Below are 19,778 nucleotides of genomic sequence, written 5' to 3' on the forward strand. Positions count from 1 at the left end.
CCCATGAAATCACAGGCTCTACAAGTTAGTTTTATTCTTCATACAACACAGAAACATATCTAGTCACAGGACTTCCTTTTCTGAGTTCCTCAGCACCCCATGCAACCAGAGTGACTGCCTTTTATTTATTTATTTTTGGCTGCGTTGGGTCTTCGTGGCTGCGTGCGGGCTTTGTCTAGTTGTAGCGAGAGGAGGCTACTCTTCGCTGCTCAGTAGTTGTGGCGCACGGGCTTAGTTGCCCCGTGTTATGTGGGATCTTGCCGGACCAAGGCTTGAACCCATGTCCCCTGCATTGGCAGGCGGATTCTTTTTTAAATAAATTTATTTATGCATTTATTTATTTATTTATTTATTTACGGCTGCGTTGGATCTTCGTTGCTGCACGTGGGCTTTCTCTCGTTGCGGCAAGCGGGAGCTACTCTTCGTTGCGGTGTGCTGGCTTCTCATTGCGGTGGCTTCTCTTGTTGCGGAGCACAGGCTCTAGGCGCACGGGCTTCAGTAGTTGTGGCGTGTGGGCTCAGTAGTTGTGGCTCGCGGGCTCTAGAGCGCAGGCTCAGTAGTTGTGGTGCAGGGGTTTAGTTGCTCCACGGCAATGTGGAATCTTCCCGGACCAGGGCTCGAACCCGTGTCCCCCGCATTGGCAGGTGGAGTCTTAACCACTGCGCCACCAGGGAAGCCCCAGAGTGACTGCCTTTTAATCTAGTTTATGTACTGGGGTTGCACATAGAGTTTGTATAACAAAAGTAATTCCACGTCTAGAGAATTCCCTCGCGGTCCAGTTGTTAGGACTCCACGCTCTCAGTGCCGAGGGCCTGGGTTCAATCCCCGGTCGGGGAACTAATATCCTACAAGCTGTGCAGCTGCGGCCAAAAAAAAAAAGAATTCCACATCTAAAAAAATAATAATCTGAAAACTGCTTGTCTAGCCCAACCTGCTCACCGTGCAGATGAGACACCAAGGTTAGGGAAAAGAAATGGCCGTCTTGGGTCACACAGCAGTTGGAGGCAAAGCCTGGCCTAGAACCCAGGTTGGCAGGCCCCAGTTCTCTCCAGAGACAGAGTAAAGTTTTCTCCATCCTTTAAGGAGACACATTTGGCTTGTGGGCCTGTGACGGGGAATTGTGGAGGGTCCATTCTGGGGGCGGGGGTTGGAGAGGTGAGTGTGAGGGATGAGGGGTAGGGAGGGGGAGAGGAGGGTTGGGAGGGGTTGGCAGCAGGGGCTGGGGGAGCAGCACCAGGGCAGAGCTGAAACAGCCCCTTTAAGCACAGCTGACCCCCTCCAAGGGCAGGAAGACCACGGCCTTACTTGCTGCAAGTTTCCCTCCTGACACCCTTGGCAAGGACAACTTGGAGAGGAAGAGGCAAGAGTCCTCCCATGAACATTCCTCAGGATCCTGGGGTGATGTAATTATTATCCATCCCTTCTCCCCAGTTCCTACCTTTTCTTCAGAGTCAACACCACCTGCCAGCCCCTCCCTTCCACTAGTCAGTTTCACACTGTGCGGGCATTCTCGTTGCTAAGTTCATCTAGGGAGCCCCTCCCCCTCAGTTTTCCCTGCTTCCAGCTATGAACCATGTAGGAATTTGTGGGAACCCCACAACCACCTAGCCAAGGCCTAGCTTTCCCAGGAGCAGCTGAAGGGGGAGAGGAAGCCTGTTCCCTTCACCACCCTGTGAATCCTCCCAATGGACCGGGTCCTGTTGGCCACTTGAGACCAACGGCCCCTCCCCTCCCCACTCAGCCCCACCCCCTGCACAGGGGATGCCAGGAAGTCCAAGCCAGGATAAGAGTGGGCATAAGCAGGCTGAGCCAGGGACCCTCCCACTGCTCTGGAAACCTGGTGAGCCTGGAGTCTTGGAGGGCTCCCAGGACCCCGGAGCCCTCAGAACATGGCACTTCTCCGCCTTTGCTGAGAGATCCAGCTACCGGGATTCACGTCCATCTGCAGCATCTTCATCACCCACTTGTCACGACGGGCACCTTCAATGAACTCATTCAGGGACAGCTGGCCTGCACAAGGGGTAGGAGAGACGGTCACAGGGGGAATGGAAGAAATGGGGTGGGGGTGAGAGGTGAGGCCTTCTCTCCTTGGGTATGCCTATACCTTGTACACAGATGAGCCTGCGGCCTCAGGGCCTAAGCTTGGGCCTTGTCGATTCCCTGATTCTCCGGGAGTCACCTGGAACCTTCAAGGGTTTCTTTAAGGGACTTTATTTGCAAGTGAGTTTAAATTTTACTTCTGCCTGCGGTACCCTCAGAATGCTCTTGAGGGCTCTTCTGGGTGTGTTCCCAGCCAGCTGCCTCCCTGTACAGCCTGGGGCTGGGGCTCTGAGCTACGGCGAGGAGAGCCTAAGTAGCTGGCTCTTAAGTACATGACCCCATTTTTTCCCTTCAACTGTACTTAGCCCCATTTTCCAGGTGAGGAAACTGAGACCAGGCTGAGAGGGTAAATGTAGCTCCCGGGTCTGCCCGACTCCAAAGCTTCTCTTCTTCCACTGTGCTTGCCTGGCCTCCATCAGCAACTCCCACAGGAGTTTTAATCACTCTTACAAACCTCACATGCTAGTGACACCCTTGTTAGTTTATGTATTCCCCTCTACACCCATCTCACTGTCAGGAGGTGAAGGGCCTCGCCTAAGTTCACATGGATAGAAAGTGGGGTGATCCAGGATGGGTGCCGTGCCCCCCACCCACCCCACCATCCTCTCTGCCCATTACCATCTCCGTTCTCATCCACCAGAAGGAAGATCCTGTCCACGACCTCCTCAGGTGTGAGCAGTTTGCCTTGCCACTCAGCCTCCATCTCCACCCTGCAGGCTTTCTTCAGCTTGTAGATGGACTGTGGGAGAGAACCCGGCGGTATCCACAAGACCCTGCACACCCTGCCCTCTCCCCAGGACCCACATCCCTTGGCAGCTTGTCCCCAGTGCTGCCCCCCAGTCTGTGTATCTGAGGACCACGGGACCAAATTAAAAGTGACCCATGGGTCCCATTGTTCCCTCAGGGTCCCACTGGCCTAATTCCAACCGAGGAGTTCCCGGCTTCACACACCGCCTCTGCCCCACGCCTTTGGCATTTCCACTGTGAGTGTCAGAGCTGGCACCCAGAACCTTTAAGGAGGGATGTGGATGGCACAGTGATGGTCTAAACTCCACACTACAGAGGAAGAAATGGAGATTCAGAGAGGAAAAGAGATTTTAGTGTATTTATAGATGTGTGTGTATGTGTGTGAAATAGGATGACGGGAGAGGGAAAAGCACAGGTGTCTCCCTTGCCCTGTTTCTGGCAATGAGGCAACATTTGGAAGTGAAACGGGGAAGAGACAGACGAATGTGAGGATCATCCTTAGTCCTTGGTTGGGGCTCTCTGAGGACAGAGGTGTGCCCTCTGGGTCCCCACTGCCCAATGCAGCGCCTGGCACAAAGCAGGCCCCACTAACGGTGCTGGGAGGCTCAGGGGTTACAGGCAGCCCAGCACCTCCTGGTGGATGAACTTGGGAAAACCACACAACCTCCACGGGCCAATTTCCTTATCTGTAAAATGGACCAACAATCCCCTCCTCGGAGTGCAGTTCTGGGGAGTAATAGGCTAATGCAGGTTTCGTGCAGAGTCTGAGCTGTAGTACTTTTTTTTACCCCTTGCTTGTTCTTGCTAGTAGTCAATCAGCTTTGTTAAGTCTTTTCAAAGAACCAACTTTTGCTTTTCTTGACTTTCCTTATGCATTTGTGTTCTGTTTCATTACTTTCTGCTTTTTATTAGTTCTTTTCTTCTGCTTTCTTTGGCCTTAATTTACTCTTTTTTCTAATTTCTTGAGATGACTTCTTGGATCATTGAATTTTCAACCTCTCTTATTTTCTAGTATATACATTTAAAGGCTACCGATGTTTCTGCAAGTCCAGCTTTAGCTGCATTCCACAAGTTTTGTTATGTTTGTATTATTATTCAGTTCACAATACTTGTGTGTATGTGTGATATTATTGTTTTGATTCATGGAGTACTAGGAAGTGGACTGCCTAATTTCCAAACACATGGGGATTTTCTCATTCTCTTTTTGTAATTGATTTCTAGCTTAATTTCACTGTGGTCGGAAAGCACACTCTGAAGGATTCCAATGCCCCTTCCCACCCCCAGCACCAGGGGCCCCCACTTCAGCAGCCAGCACTCACAGCCCAGCGGGGCCACATGCCCAGGTGCCTGCCCTGCATCCCCGCCCTGAGTAGACACTGACCTCCACGATGTCCAGCAGCTCCAGGCGGTCAAGGAAGCCATTGCGGTCCTTGTCATAGATCTTGAAGGTCCACCTCAGCTTGTGCTCCAGGGTGCCCCTCAGCACAAGGTTCAGGGCTGCCACATACTCCAGGAAGTCGATGGTGTCGTCCTGCATTGGGAGTGGGAGCTGTGAGGCTCCCTCCCGCCCGCTGCCGTATCTCCCTGGAGCGCAGGTGTGAGCCCTAATCTAGGCCACCATCCCTGTAAACTCAGGGCTTTGCCTCCTCCTTGCATTCCGTGTGCCTCTGCATCTGTGCTTGTGCTATTCTCTGCCCTGGGATCTACTCCCAGTCTCCATGCTCACCCACTCCTATCTGTCCTTCAAGGCTCAACTCAAGGGTCCCCTCCTCCAGGAAGCCTTCCTTCTCACACCACTTCAGCCACAATGATCTCCCTCTCCCTCTTCCGACACTCCCAGCACCTACCATCTATTCTACCCTTAAGTGTTTCGTGTGTCTCATTCTCTAGCTACAGTCTATGCTCCAGGAGAAAGGAGAGGGGTTTACATTGCTTTTATCCCTCCTCCATGCTTAGCACAATGCCACTTCCACCCAGAGTCTCATAAATATTTATGAATCAATGAAGAAATGATTAAGTCTGAATTTGAGACTAACACAGTTTTGACAGGAAATTAGAAAGCAGGACCTCACGTATTTCAGGGTCAGGATCTCAGCGCTCCAAATCAAAAATTGGAATTGTCATCTCTCCCAGGAGTGTCTGTCATTCCCATGACTTTTTTTTTTAATATAAATTTTTTAAAATTTTAATTTATTTTTTAATTTTTGGCTGTGTTGGGTCTTCATTGCTGCACGCGGGCTTTCTCTCGTTGTGACGAGCAGGGGCTGCTCTTCGTTGAGGTGCATAGGCTTCTCATTGTGGTGGCTTCTCTTGTTGCGGAGCATGGGCTTTAGGCATGCGGGCTTCAGTAGTTGTGGCACGTGGTTTCAGTAGTTGTGGCTAGCGAGCTCTAGAGCACAGGGTCAGTAATCGTGGTGCACAGGCTTAGTTCCTCCGTGGCATGTGGGATCTTCCCGCACCAGGGCTCGAACCTGTGTCCCCTGCATTGGCAGGCGGATCCTTAACCACTGTGCCACCAGCGAAGCCCATTCCCATGACTTTGTAATCAGAAATGGCATTGCTGGCCCAGAGCCCCACTGTCCCACTGGGTCAGGTCACTCAGCCCCGGTTCAAGGGGTGCCTGGGTGGGCAACGTTTGAGCAACAGAAGAACACGGCCCCAAATGAGGGAAACAGCAAAAGCCTAATGAAAAACCAAGAAAATAAGATAAGCCTACCTGAAGAGTTTTATTCAACATCCTTTATATAATTCCTTCTGGTCCTCCACACTCCTCACAATATATTTACCTAATTGAGGTTAGACTGTAGCTATAATTTTAGTTCCCGGATTTTTATGTTAAAATTTCCCATGCCTTCAAAATTATTTTAAATCATACCTTTTCTTCTTCTTTTTCAGAGGAATACTGGGAAGTCCCTCTTGCTGAACATGGTTTTGATATTTTATGTGACACAATGAACATCTTTGTGCATATGTATTTTTTCTTATGTCTCTGGTAATTTCTGTAGGGTAGATTCTTAGCAGTAGCTGGGTGTTCCTCGCCCCACACCAGTAGTCTTTTTTTTTTTTTTTTTGGTTGCGTTGGGTCTTCGTTGCTGCGCGTGGGCTTTCTCTAGTTGTGGTGAGCAGGGGCTACTGCGGTGGCTTCTCTTGTTGCAGAGCACGGGCTATAAGCACGCGGCTTCAATAGTTGCAGCATGCGGGCTCAGTAGTTGTGGCGCACAGGCTTCGTTGCTCCATGGCATGTAGGATCTTCCCGGACCAGGGCTCGAACCTGTGTCCCCTGCATTGGCAGGCAAATTCTTAACCACTGCGCCACCAGGGAAGCCTCTCTATGAATTTTTTAATTGAAATATAGTTGATGTACAATATTATATAAATTCCAGGTGTACAATACAGTGATTCATAATTTTTAAAGATTACGCTCCATTTATTGGAGCATACAATATTGGCTATATTCCCTGTGTTGTACAGTATATCCTTGTAGCTTATTTCATATGTAAGTTTGCTCCGCTTAATCCCCTCACCCCTGAATTGCCCCTCCCCACTTGTTCTACAAAACTTTATCACGTGTAGATGCGAATAACTCTCAACACAAAGAAGCTCTCTTGTGTTACCTCTTAAGGGTCACATCTTTCCCCCAACCATAACACTTGACAACCACTGATCTGTTCTCCATCACAATAATATTTTCACTTTGAGAATGGTATATAAATAGAATCATATAATGTGTAACTCTTTTTTTCACTCAGCACAATGCCCTGGAGATTCATCTCAGTCACTGCATGCATCAACCGTTCCTTCCTTTTTATTACTGTATGGTGAACCATTGTATGAATGGTCCCTAGTTTGCTTTCTGTTTGCTCATTGAAGGTTATTTGGCTTGTGTCCAGTTTTTCTTCCCCAGCTCTACTGAGGTAATAATTGCAAAATAGCCTTTTAAAGAACTCTGTGTAAGATTAAGGTGTACAATGTGATAATTGTTCTTTAAAAGGCTACTTTCATTAGTAATTATTATTTATTAAGCTTACTAAAAATAGATGTTAGGTTTCTTTTAAAATAAGAATTGGGTAGGAAAATGTGTGCAAAATGGCTGGTAGGGGGCTTCCCTGGTGGCGCAGTGGTTGAGAGTCCACCTGCCGATGCAGGGCACACGGGTTCGTGCCCCGGTCCGGGAGGATCTCACATGCCGTGCAGCGGCAGGGCCTGTGAGCCATGGCCGCTGAGCCTGTGCATCCGGAGCCTGTGCTCTGCAACGGGAGAGGCCACAACAGTGAGAGGCCCGCGTACCGCAAAAAATAAAAATAAAAAAATAAGGCTGGTAGGGATCATCTGTTTTACATACATCATCTCCCTCAGGTCTGTCATCCCCATGTTATGGATGAGGAAACAGAGACTCAGAGGTTGAATAAGTTGCCCAAGAAATTCCGACCCAGCAAGTGGCAGAGCCTTTCAAGCTACATGCTGCTCCAGTTCTTCAGGTTGGGAGAAATGTCTTACTCCATGCAAGGTCTATTACTGTCTACAAAATGAACCTGGTGTCTAGCACCAAGGGGAGAACAACAAACAAAAAAACCACGGACAAATCCCTACTCTCCAGATCTCTAGATTCCCCCATATTCTTTGTCTAGAACTTTCTGTTCTCGTAACATCCTCTCACCGTGATACGGTTTCCACAAAGACCCCGCGCCTTACCTGAGGCCCACTGTAGAGCAGCCCCTTCCTGACAAGTGATCTCCCCTGCGAGTTTACTTCAAACACCCCACCCTAGGGACTTCCCTGGTGGCATAGTGGTTTAGAATCCGCCTGCCAAGGCAAGGGGCACGGGTTCGAGCCCTGGTCAGGGAAGATCCCACATGCCACGGAGCAACCAAGCCCGTGAGCCAAACTACTGAGCCTGTGCTCTAGAGCCCACGAGCCACAACTACTGAGCCCATGTGCCACAACTACTGAAGCCCGCACGCCTAGAGCCTGTGCTCCGCAACAAGAAGCTGCCGCAATGAGAAGCCTGCACACCGCAACAGAGTAGCCCCTGCTCGCTGCAACTAGAGAAAGCCCGCACGCAACAATGAAGACCCATCACAGCCAAAAATAAATAAATAAAATAAAAAAATTTTAAAAAGAAATAGAAAAAAATTAAAAAAAAAACCACCCGCCCCCGCCCCCCCCAGACCAGCTCTGGAAAGCTTCCAGCTGGGGCTAATCTCATCCATTGCACACGAGCTCTCATCAGCTTCAATTACTCACAGGGGCCCAAGATGATGGAAATGCCTGTCTACTCAAGAGCTGGAGCAGAAATGACAGGAACGTGATCTGCTCTGTGGGATTACCTGCCTCGTTTCTCCCTGAACGGGCTGCACTGGTGAACCAACCCTGACCCCCAACACTCCTTACATAAGGATCCCGAAGGACATTTGAGCTTCACCCTCCCTTTTCTTCCATTCAGTGTATCACAGGCAAGCACCAGAGACGAGTGTTACTACCACCACCAGGAGGGGGTGTAGCAGCAGCAGAGACCAGGTACTCCTACCTCCTTGCCTCTACCAAAACCCTGTTTCCACCACCTCAGATTTTGACGTGTGAGCAAGATCTATGAGCTCTTTTTATTTGCCCCAGAAATCTCAGACCAACTGCCTAGAAACAAGACTTGCTGATACAAAGACTGTGCCAAGGTGGAAAGTAGAGTCGGGTGGAGGTTTGGAGACTCAAAGTGGGAAGAGAAAAGAAAGAAGGCTCAGTCCCTGACAGAGGAGCTGAAAACACCTGCCTGGAATGCTCTTCCTTACAGCAGGAGGCCAAGTAATAAATAGAGAAGGGACGGTGGAGTTACAAAATTATCAGCTGAAGCCAAACCCAGGGGATAAGCACTTGATGAGCAACAGGAAATTTACTTAGTCTCAAAGTATCTCCCTATAAGATGTTTATAAATTACAAAGGAAAAATAGTCACTTTACAGTGGTGGAACCTGGCAGAACACCACGTATCCAAGTGATCGAAGTGAACCACTCCACTAATGGGACAAACCAACATCATGTGCCCCCTGACATGATGCACTCAGAAGGACACAGCATCTCTTCTGGGGCATTTCTGCCAGAAGTGTAACCTGAATCTCATCACGAGGCAACATGGGACAAACCCAAATCACTGGTCTGCAGTCTTCGAAAATGTCAGAGTCAAATAAGATAAAGAAAAGCTGAGATTAAAGTTTCCAAATTAAAGGCTAAGAAAGAGACAGGACAAGTAAATGCAATGTGTGATCCAAAAAAAAAAAAAGGTTATAATGGATGTCACCAGGACAACTGACCAAACTTGAATATGGATTGTCGATTAGATAACAGAATTTATTACTGTTGAATTTCCTGATTTGATCACTTACTAGGTTAAGAGAATGCCCTTGGGGGCTTCCCTGGTGGCTCAGTGGTTGAGAGTCCGCCTGCCAATGCAGGGGACGCGGGTTCGTGCCCCGGTCCGGGAAGATCCCACGTGCCGCAGAGCGGCTGGGCCCGTGAGCCATGGCCGCGGAGCCTGTGCTCCGCAACGGGAGAGGCCACAACAGTGAGAGGCCCGCGTAATGCAAAAAAAAAAAAAAAAAAAAAAAGAGCATGCCCTTGGTCTTAGAAAATACACACTAGAATACTTGGGTAAAAGGTTGTGATGTCTATAGTTTTCTCTAAAAAATATGTATGTATATTTATATGCACAATATACACATATATGTATATATTATGTGTATGTATATATACATAAATACATAATACATTACACGGAGAGAATGGTAAAGCAAATGAGGCAAAATGTAAACAGTTGGGGAATTTGGATAAATTGTACATGGGAATTAATTGCACTATTATAATTTTTCTGTAAATTTAAAATCATACCAAAATTAAAAGGTTGTTTTAAAAACAACTGATGAATATTATATGCTGATTTATAGGAGGGGATTAGGTATAAGAGGTCAGCCATATTATTCCCAGGGGCTTCATAATCCCTTTGAGATCTTGAATTGTTATTATACTGAATTTTAAATGAATTTGAGGAAGATTGATAAATCTATGATAGTGACTCTTGCTATATATAATCTATTTATTTACTTTTCTTGTGATATTCAACACTTAGAAAAATCATTTTCTCTCTGCAAAAAAACCAACAAACTGCTCTCTGGGCAGGAGCACTTGCCTGGGACTCAGGATCCCTGAGTATATGATCTTGGTCAATCAATTCACTGAATTTGGAATAACAACCTCTGCCTGTTCCCTGCCAGGGCTGCTGCTGCCTCAGAGGCGCCTGTGGAGAGGAGCTTTGAGAAGGCTGAAGCTCACTCTGGGCCCTGAGATAGGGTTCATCTCCAAGGAGGTTTCTGTTGCAGGGAATGACGCTGACCCCGCCCTCCCGCCCCCTACAGGCGATGAGGAGATGTGCACTGACCGGTACCAGGGTCGGGTTGGGACCCGAAGAAGGGTTCCCAGCGACTCTCTCTAGAAAGTGAAGCTCTCCCCCTACAAAGAAGTGGGATACCCACCGCTTTCTCCAGATTAATTATCTAGGTCCAACCCACCTCCCCCTCAATTTGGGGGACTGAAATAGGTATTTGAGGCAAACCTAATGGTTTAAAGTACTGTGGAGGCGCTGGACTGGATGGCCTTAAGTAATGAAGGGATTTCAATGTCTGAATTCAATTCCCAGGTGCGCATTTACAAAATATATCATCTTCTTAGCTCCTGGTGCCATCCAAGGGCTGGAAGAAACCCTGTGGATGGATGATTTCATGGCATCTTTTATGGCTTGAAGAGTAGATAGGGGTTTTTGCAATAATCCGTCCAACCTCCAAGTCCAGGAAGGAGCCTCCTCCAGCTTCCCGGGTGGGAAGAGCTGACCGGTCTCAATTCGAAGGACCCCAACAAGGGGGCGCTCACGACCTGTTCCAAGATAGCTCCGCCCATTTAGGGCAGCTCTGGAGCCCCTTATCTTTACAGCGAGGGGTGCTCTGGTGGGTGCGGAAAAACCAGGTCCTCCGGCTACGGAGCCCTGTCCATAAATACACGCAGAGAGGGCTGGACTGTGCGCCTTTCTGCAGAGTCTCCCCTCAGCTCTCAGGAAGAAGGCCAGTCACATGAGAGAGGAGAGGTGGAGGGGAGGAAGAGAAGCCGGAAAGAGGAATGCTGGGGAGAAGAGTCTGGGGGAACAGTGAGACAGAAAAGGCGAGAGGGGATGGAGAGAAACCAAGAGCAGAGGAAGAGCAGGAGGACTGCGGAACGGAGCTCCCACTGAGGATGCTCCTTTAGCACCGGGATGAGACCTGAGCCAGCGGTCCTCCCCCTTAGGGCGCCTTACCCCGTTCTTGTCGAAAGCTCGGAACATGCCCTCTACATACTGGGTGGCCTCCTCGTTGCCCGCGACCTTGAAGAAGCGCTTAAACTCGTGCATGAAGAGCGTGCCGCTGGGGCACTCCTCCAGGAACTTCCTGTACCACTCCTGGAGCTCCGCCACGTCCACCGCGCCGTTCTCCTCTGCCTCCTCCCCGCTGAACTGCTGCCCCATCCTGGCTCCCGGGGACGTTAGGGAGCAAGGGTCTGTGCTTCCTCCCGGGCTTCTGCCAATGGATTCCTCAGGCGAGGGCCCTCTTCCTCCCTTTCCTCCTCTTAGCCAGGCTCTTCATCATCTCCTAGCCAACAGAACAGGATGGGCAGTGCAGGGGGCTGGCAGCGAGGGGGCGGGACCAGGCCAGCTAAGCGCCCTAAGATCATTAGAAGATTCCCCTGTAAGGTGTGACCTCCAGTCAGCTAAGCTCCCCCAGCCTCACCCCTCCCTTTAGTCTCATCAACCACTCAACTAAGCTGCCGGGCAGATTCTGAAGAGGGAGAAGGGGAGGACACTGAGAGGTAGGCAGATGGAGTGGGAGTTGGGAAGACAGGCTGAGACCCTCCCATCTCACACGTGCTCCCTGTCCCTTTCCGTTGGGCACCATGCTGCTCCAGGGAGGCCCATCTTGGAGATACAGGAGACTCTGAAGTCCAGAGAGGAAGCAAGGCCAACTCCTAGCCCATAAAACAGAATCACTGGTGAGCTGGGGCTCGCCCTTCACTTGGCCTAATGAGAAGCAGAAGGATATATGAATGCGAAGGGCTCTGGGTGAGCACCTCTGTCCCCAGGCTCAGTCCCCAGCACGATATCTGAAGCTCCTTTACAGATCACACCCTTGAGTCTTGGAGGTTCTCCATCTCCCAGTTTAAAGTACAAACACTTCCCTCCTACACTCTTCATCCAAGACCTATCAGCAGGGCTCTTGCCACTTTTTCTCCAAAGTATAAACACATGGGAAGGATCTGGGAGCGTGGCTTAACTTATCTCTGAAGGCTCTTACTTTTATATTAAAGGTTCATGCGAATTTGGTTTTGAAAATTATTTTTATTTATTTATTTTGGCCGTGCCACCCGGTATGCAGGATCCTAGCTCCCCAACCATGGATCGAACCTGCATCCCCTGCGTTAGAAGTGTGGAGTCTTAACCACTGGACCACCAGGAAAGTCCTGCGAATTTGTTTTTGAATCAGTTATATACTCATGCTTATGTTAATGGAATATAAAAATGACACCTCCAAGAAATCAGAAAACCTGGAGCGCTAATTTTTTTGAGATTTTAGGGGCTGTCCTTCCAGTGTGTCTCATAATCTCAGGCGCAGCACTGCCTGCTTCCCACTGGATGTTCATTCCTGAATTGCTTTGTACATTCCAGTCTCTCTCTCTCTTGCTCGTTCTCGCTCACTCTCACTCTCAGCTCCCTGCCTCCAGACGTCCCTAATCTCTCAAAGTTCTTCTAATTTCCTTGCCATCCCTGAAGGTGGAACCCCGCTTCCTCTGTCATCCTTTCAAGTGCCGATGGGTTTTTCTTCCAAATCCCACGTGCCTCTGGGTCTGGAGGTTAAGGCTGGTCTCCTCGTTCAGCTGTTGCCTCTACCTTTCCTCTTTTCTCCCTCAGAAATGCCAGGGCCTTGAGGCCACATCGGACCCTCCCACCTTGTACTTGTCCATATTGTCATCATTCACTGGTGACGTCACCATTCGTCCCAAAGCATCAGGTGGACAGCTGGTCCCTCCCACTCTGGCCTCAAAGGTTCTTATCTCCCCAGTTCCCAAGACCTTTACTTCCACCCCACCTTGGCCCCCATTCACTGTGGTCCCTGGGCCAGCAGCTGCAACATCTGGGAGTCTGTTAGAAATGCAGATTCTCAGGCCCCTCCTCCCCTAGTGAATCTGGAACTTGGGGTTGCGGGGCCACAGTCTGTGTTTTAAAAAGCTCTCCAGGTGCTTCCACGGCACGTGAAGTCTGAGAATGTCTACCGGAGGCCTTGCTACCATGAATTTCTCTACTGATGGTCTGAAACGTTCAAACACCGTCATCGCCTCTCCTTCCACTCACTTACACTAACAGCTTCACTCCAGCAACTCACCAGCCCTGTTGAGACTTCCAACCCATCTATCACTATGCTTTTTAACATCTGTCACATTCTCACTTTCCTCCTTATCCTTACACACAGCCCAGAACTTGTCATTTCCTTGCCATGACCTTGACCTTTGCGCCCCTCTCTCCCTCTAACTACTCGCTTGGCAAAACCTGACCCTGGCTACAGCTATCCCCTTAATTAGGCACTAACACCTCGTCTGCACCCGAGGCTGAACACAGCTGGAAAAAGTCAGAAAATCACACTGGCCGCACACACTTCAAATAATGCCAGACAGTTGTACTGCACACTCTCCTCTGCTGACTTGAGTCCCTTCTCCCCGAGATGACTCTTCCACCACGCTTCCTGCCCTCAGAACTTCCCCTTGCTCCCACGTTCAATTGATGACCTTGTCACATCCTTCACTTCACAGAAAAGCAGATGCATCTGACAACCACCTCATCCTCCTATAGCAGACACACCTCTCGGCACCTGTGCTCGCATACCCGGCCTCTCTTCCTGGTTCGATGGACGCAGCGTCCCTTTCCTACTTCTCTCCCTATCAGCTCCTCCACTTGGTTTCTAGATGTCACCTCCCTTTGCCTACTCAAGCACTTCATGTCCACAGTAATCCCTTTCTCTTCTGCACCCTCCATTTATCCTTCTCTAATGGATCATTCCCGTTTGCAGATGTGCTTTAATATCACCTTTATGAAAACAAGATTAAACAAAACAAAAATTCTTCCTTGATCCCACATTCAGGATCCCACTGTGACTTTTTTGGGCCTACCCACGTTTGCCTTCATGGGTCACAAGATTAATTTTGATAATTAAATATTAAATAAGGAAATATTAAAAGTGCTATTTTATCATTCATTGGTAAAAAGATGAATATAATCCAGTCCAGTCTAGGTTACATTATATTAATTCTTTCTTCTGGTTTTGAAAATTAAAACACTTAAAAGAAATTTAAAATATTGTGGGCCCGGGGACTTCCCTGGTGGCGCAGTGGTTAAGAATCCGCCTGCTGATGCAGGGGACATGGGTTCGAGCCCTGGTCCAGGAAGATCCCACATGCCACGGAGCAACTAAGCCCATGTGCCACAACTACTGAGCCTGCACCCTAGAGCCTGCGAGCCACAACTACTGAGCCCACGTGCCACAACTACTGAAGCCCACGCACCTAGAGCCTGTGCTCCACAAGAGAAGCCACTGCAATGAGAAGCCCACGCACCGCAGTGAAGAGTAGCCCCCACTCACTGCAACTACATAAAGCCCGCGTGCAGCAGTGAAGACCCAACACAGCCAAAAAGAAAATAAAGAAAAATAAATATTGTGGGCCCTAGGTACTGTGCCTACTGGATCCACTGGCCCTGCCGACTCCTACTCCCCTCCAGCCACTGTCCTAACTTTGGCTCCTGTGACAACAAAACCCCTTGTGGAAGATGTTATTTTCCGAAACTGGCACAGCAGTAGGTCTGGTCTCCCATGTTCCTTCCATCAAGGGGAAGAGTCTATTTCTCCCTCTCTTCAAGCTGGATGGGACTTTATGGTACTCAACGAAGAGAATGGGCAGAAGTGACACTATGTGACTTCCGAGACTAGGTCATCAAAGGCGACAGGGTTTGTGGCTGGCTCTCCCTCGGGACTTGCCCGGGGAACGCAGCCACCATACTGTGGGGAAGCCCAGAGCACACGCAGGGCTTCCAGCTGACAGTCAGCCTCAACCACCAGGCTGACGGAGTCAGTGAACCTGTAGACGCCTCCAGGCCTGGCCTTCCAGCACCCCAGCTGATACCAAATGGAGCAGACAGTGTTCCCAAACTGCAGATCTGCATGCAGAGTAGATGTTGTCATGAAGCCATGAAGTGTCGGGCATTTTTTAAGGTAGCAGTAGATAACTGAACCTGTTTTGCATCCTCTCCATTTCTTATTCTCTCCTCAACTTACTCCAATTGGATACTCATCCCCATCACTCCATGGAGAAGGCTTTACAGTGGTCACAAATGACCTACTTTTCTTACTCAACCTGCCAGCAGATTCAGCACAGCTCACCAAGTGAGTTCTTCCTTCAAACACCTTAGGTTTCAAGGACCCACATGTGTCTGATTTCACTCCAATCTCACTGACTGCACATCTCCTTTGCCAGTCCCTCCTCCTTTTAAACAAATCTCTTCACGCTTGGGCTTCCCAGGCTTGTCCTCAGTACCATTCTCCCATCTACTCACATGCTCTCCCCAGAGAGCTCATTCACCCTCAACATTACATACCATTTGTAGATTCCAGATTCATGAGCCCAGCTGTCTACTGGACAGCTCAACTCAGATCACAGACTTAGCAAGGCAAAGCCAAAGTACTGATTTCCTTCCCAAATCCCTCCTCAACCCTTCTCAACCTCAGTCATGGCATCACCGTTTATCTAGCTGCCTAGGCCAAAAATGAGGAGTCATCCCTGAGTCCTTTCTTTCTCTTAGATCTCATTTCAATCTATTAGTAGGTCATTCCATCAGCTCCACCTCCAAACTTATTCTGAATCCAACCACTTCCCATCCCCTCCATTTCTGCAGCTCTGGTCCAGGCCACGTCCTCTCACTGGTCCACTGCAGCAGTCCTAACTGGCCTTCCTGCCCCAACCTTCCCATCACCTCCCTCCTTCCAGTCCACAACCAGCAGCCAGAGGAGTGTGTTCTAAAGTGTAAATCAGGTCCTATCACTGTCCTGCTCCAAACCCTCCCATGGCTTCCCAATGAAACTCAGGATAAAATCCACACTCCTTCCCATGGCCGTGATGCACTATAGGATCCTCCTACTCCATCTTCACGTTGCTCTGCCCTATCCACAGACACACCACACTCACTGGGCCTTAGCACTGATGGGTCCTGCTTCTTGGAATGCTCTTCCCCAGACCCTCACATGGCTGCCTCCTTCTTGACATTCTCCCCTCCTCAGAGAGAACTTTCCCAACCTCACCTCAAATAGCTACTGAAGTAATTCTGACATTATCCTACTTTATTTGCTTCGTAGTGCTTAACTGCTTATGAAATGATCTTATTATTATTTTTTCCCCTAGCATGTCTTCCTCACTAGAATCTAAGATCCTTGAGGAGAGGGACTTCAACATATACACTGCAGAATTTCCAAAACCTAGAATAGTGCTTGGCACAAACAAGGAATTCTTGGCAGAAACAAGACTTGTTGAGTAACTGAGCAAAGTGCTTGACACACAGTCAGAGCTGAATTGACATGTGCTACTCTTAATTTTACAAGACAACAGCTGTTGATTCCTTTGAGAATGCCCGGGTTAGCAGATTTTTTTTCCTGTTTTTTTTTTTTTCCTTGGCGGCACTATGCGGCATGCGGGATCTTAGTTCCCCAACCAGGGATGGAACTTGTGCCCCCTGCAGTGGAAGCGTGTTGTCCTAACCACTGGACCACCAGGGAATTCCCTAGCAGATATTTGTCGATGGGAAAAGATAATGGGATTTTAGCACTGGAAGAGGTCTCCAGTGATTTTTCGAACTTGTCCCCATCTCATCACACCTGAAGACAGCATATGCAATCCACTGCTGTGGGGACCTGTGCTCAGACCATATGAATGAAATAGAACTTGATTTAGCCTCTGGCAGAGGAATCTAAAATTCAATTGGCTTTTCATGTAGGTCAGTTGCCCATGACCTGCCCTTAAATACCGCTGAGCTGTTGAGGTATAAATATATCAGTTTTAAAGAGGATTAGGACCCCACAGAGAACGGTAGCATGGAGTAACAACAGTAAGGCTTTAAGGAGGACAGGGTTAGGAATTGAGCAGGGATTTGCAAAGAGAACCCTGGGGATCGCAGGCATTCAGCCGTAAGCCTGGCTCCAGGGGTAAAGAAATGAGTGTGAGCAACAAACCAGTGTCCGCAGAGCCCGAGATGGGCCTGGCGCAAAGCCCCAGGGTTAACTGTCTCCATGCCAGGGTTCCTATAACCCAGTAGGCCCCTCCTTGCTGGAGCTTAAACTCTCCTGTTGCTGCCTCAGTCAGGACCAATGTCAGCCTTGAGACCACAGGGATCGCGCTGTGGGTTATGCTTTTTGCCTTTATTCATACACATTTACATCTTTTATTCTTTATTTTCCCCCAGTCAATCTCTTTACTTCTAAGCCTTAGGGGAAATGAGTAGCACACTTTGCTAATGTGCAAGGGGAAATAAATCTGGATTTTAGGTTTGAATAGTCTGCATTTAATGTGTGGGCATTTGAGTACATCCTAGCCTTTAAAAATTAGGTTCTGAGGCTCCGTCTTCACTAACCTGAACTCAGACAAATCAGTTTCACCTTTTCGTCTCAGTTCCATCTGTCAACTGAAAGTGCAATTAAGTGGGCAAGTCAAACTTAGTTTTCTCTCCTATAAAGTGGGGATAATAGTAACTACTTTATTGGGTTGTTATAAAGATTAAATAAGATGATATCTGTAAACGCTTGGCATAATGTACGGTGGTTATTATAATAAGCATGCTACATGTTTTCTCATCTAAATTAAATTTTGCAACCACTGTAAGGTGTTATCCTCACCTTAGAGATACTCTGAAGTCCTTTCCAGCTGGTTTTTAAACAGTACAGCACACAAGCATCTGCAGTATCATCAAATTTGTTCTGTCATCTTGTAATAGCTGTCAACTGAAAAAAAAAAAGCACAATCTAAAAGTCGAGTTATGTTTTATTTAGTGGACAAAACTGAGGACTTAAGCTCGGGACACAGCATCTCAGATAACTCTGAGAGACTGCTCCGAAGAGGCAAGGGGGAGAGCCAGGATATACAGAGGTTTTTGCAATAAAGACCAGGTATTCGGAACATCAAAAGATTACCATTAAAGAAAACCAGGTGTCTCGAGTTAAGGAATTCTGGACTTATTCTAAGTATGGGGAGATGCAAGTTTGGGTTCACTGAAATCATTCCTTTGATATGCACTTCAGCTATCTGGGGCAGTATCCTGTGCTTCTCATCCTGAGTCTCCTCAGGGTGCACTGTCAGGGTGGCTGTAATATGATGGCTTGATGGCTGCAACATCCTTTGTTTACTGATATGGCAAGGCAATATTCTTTATTCACATAGCTAGTATTTATTGAATGTCTATTATCTGCCTGGCACTGTGTGAGGTGCTTTACAAGTTACCTAATTCAATACTCCAACCTTCATAAGTTTTATTTCCTACATTTTACTAATGAGTAAACTGAGGCTCTGAGAGAGTTAAACACCTTGCCTGTTTATAGCAGTTAGTGGGTTTGAACTCTTATCTGACTCAGGCCTGTTTTCTCTACTCAGCTACTCATGAATGTTGCAGTAAAGCTAATTTAATAGTGTAAGAAAGGATGAAGGGTAGCTGACAAACAGAAATGTTACAAAAATAGACTGATTTAAAATAATTGCTTTCTGTATTTACTGTGGCGTATCTAAGTGGCCAAAGGACATATAATTCTCTTTGAAAGCATCAAAACTAGGCACTGAACGAGGGTAATCTGTAGAGTCTACCAATAATTTAAAACAGACCTTTACACTATTTTATTTAATATGAAAAGAAACTGTACTTCAGATCAGAGAAAGTAACAATGAACTCAGGACTTCACCTCAATAAAAAACCGCCTCACTTCCTACCTGCCTCCCGGTCCATCCTGACATCAGGTCTACTTTGCTCACTATCTCCCGTCACCACCATGAACACAAAGTTGAGACTTGGGCATTAATTCTAATTTTCAGAACATACATTTTACCCAGGAGGCCCAATTAAAAAACAAACAAAAAGACCCTTCTCAGTCTATCAGAATAAAGAAATTACCTAGTTTATATCAAGTAGGCTTCAAATATGCCAAATACTTAGGTCAAGGAAATACCATTAATTTTTGTTGTTTGTGTAGTTTATCTCAAAACAAGATTTTCATATATAATTTGAAGTGCTAAGTAATCTGGTTTAGAGGCTACTTTAGTCTGAAAACAGCTGGAAGTGGATGTACACCTTTAAAAGAGCCACTGGAGGCGAGTATGCAGAAGTCATCCTATTATAATAAAGTGATTGATACTGTCTGTAAAAAGCACAAAAAAGGATTAGATGTGGGTCTACATTTTTAAAGAATTATTTCTTTCAAAATGAAAATGAGTCACAATGGTTGCTTTGCTAGATACAGTTAATTTTATACTGCTCTTGTTTTATTGACTAGTTCTTAATCCTGAGGCTTATACCTGGGATAAACAGGCTTTAGGCATTTGTGAATGACACACTCGACAACTGAGCTGCAAACAGAATGAGGTCATGGGGCACAAGGCTGTAATTCTTTTCATGTTAATGACAGTAATGTAAGTCTGATACATGAGCAGTGTGCATTCAGAACACTCATACCTGATAGCAGGTCGGGAAAAGAGAACAGGCACTCCAGTTTAAGGATGGAAAACTGAGAAGTCATAACCACCCCAAAGATGTGAAGGAAACCACAAAAGACATGGGCCAGATTCTGCTGTAAA

At 47.7% G+C, this 19,778-nt stretch overlaps 1 protein-coding gene across 1 annotated transcript; it reads right to left on the bottom strand.

Moving 5' to 3' along the window:
• Nucleotides 1–1,440: 1,440 nt before the first annotated feature.
• On the bottom strand, nucleotides 1,441–11,474 carry GUCA1B (guanylate cyclase activator 1B). The gene is made up of 4 exons (XM_007458215.1): nucleotides 11,176–11,474; nucleotides 4,229–4,378; nucleotides 2,719–2,839; nucleotides 1,441–2,010 (listed from the first exon to the last, which is right to left on the bottom strand). Exons 1-4 carry the CDS (start codon nucleotides 11,380–11,382, stop codon nucleotides 1,883–1,885), a joined length of 606 nt encoding a protein of 201 aa, XP_007458277.1. The 5' UTR covers nucleotides 11,383–11,474; the 3' UTR covers nucleotides 1,441–1,882.
• Nucleotides 11,475–19,778: the final 8,304 nt, after the last annotated feature.

This window comes from Lipotes vexillifer, unplaced genomic scaffold (genome assembly GCF_000442215.2).
Source record: "Lipotes vexillifer unplaced genomic scaffold, Lipotes_vexillifer_v1.1 scaffold4, whole genome shotgun sequence".
Classification (NCBI taxonomy): domain Eukaryota; kingdom Metazoa; phylum Chordata; class Mammalia; order Artiodactyla; family Lipotidae; genus Lipotes; species Lipotes vexillifer.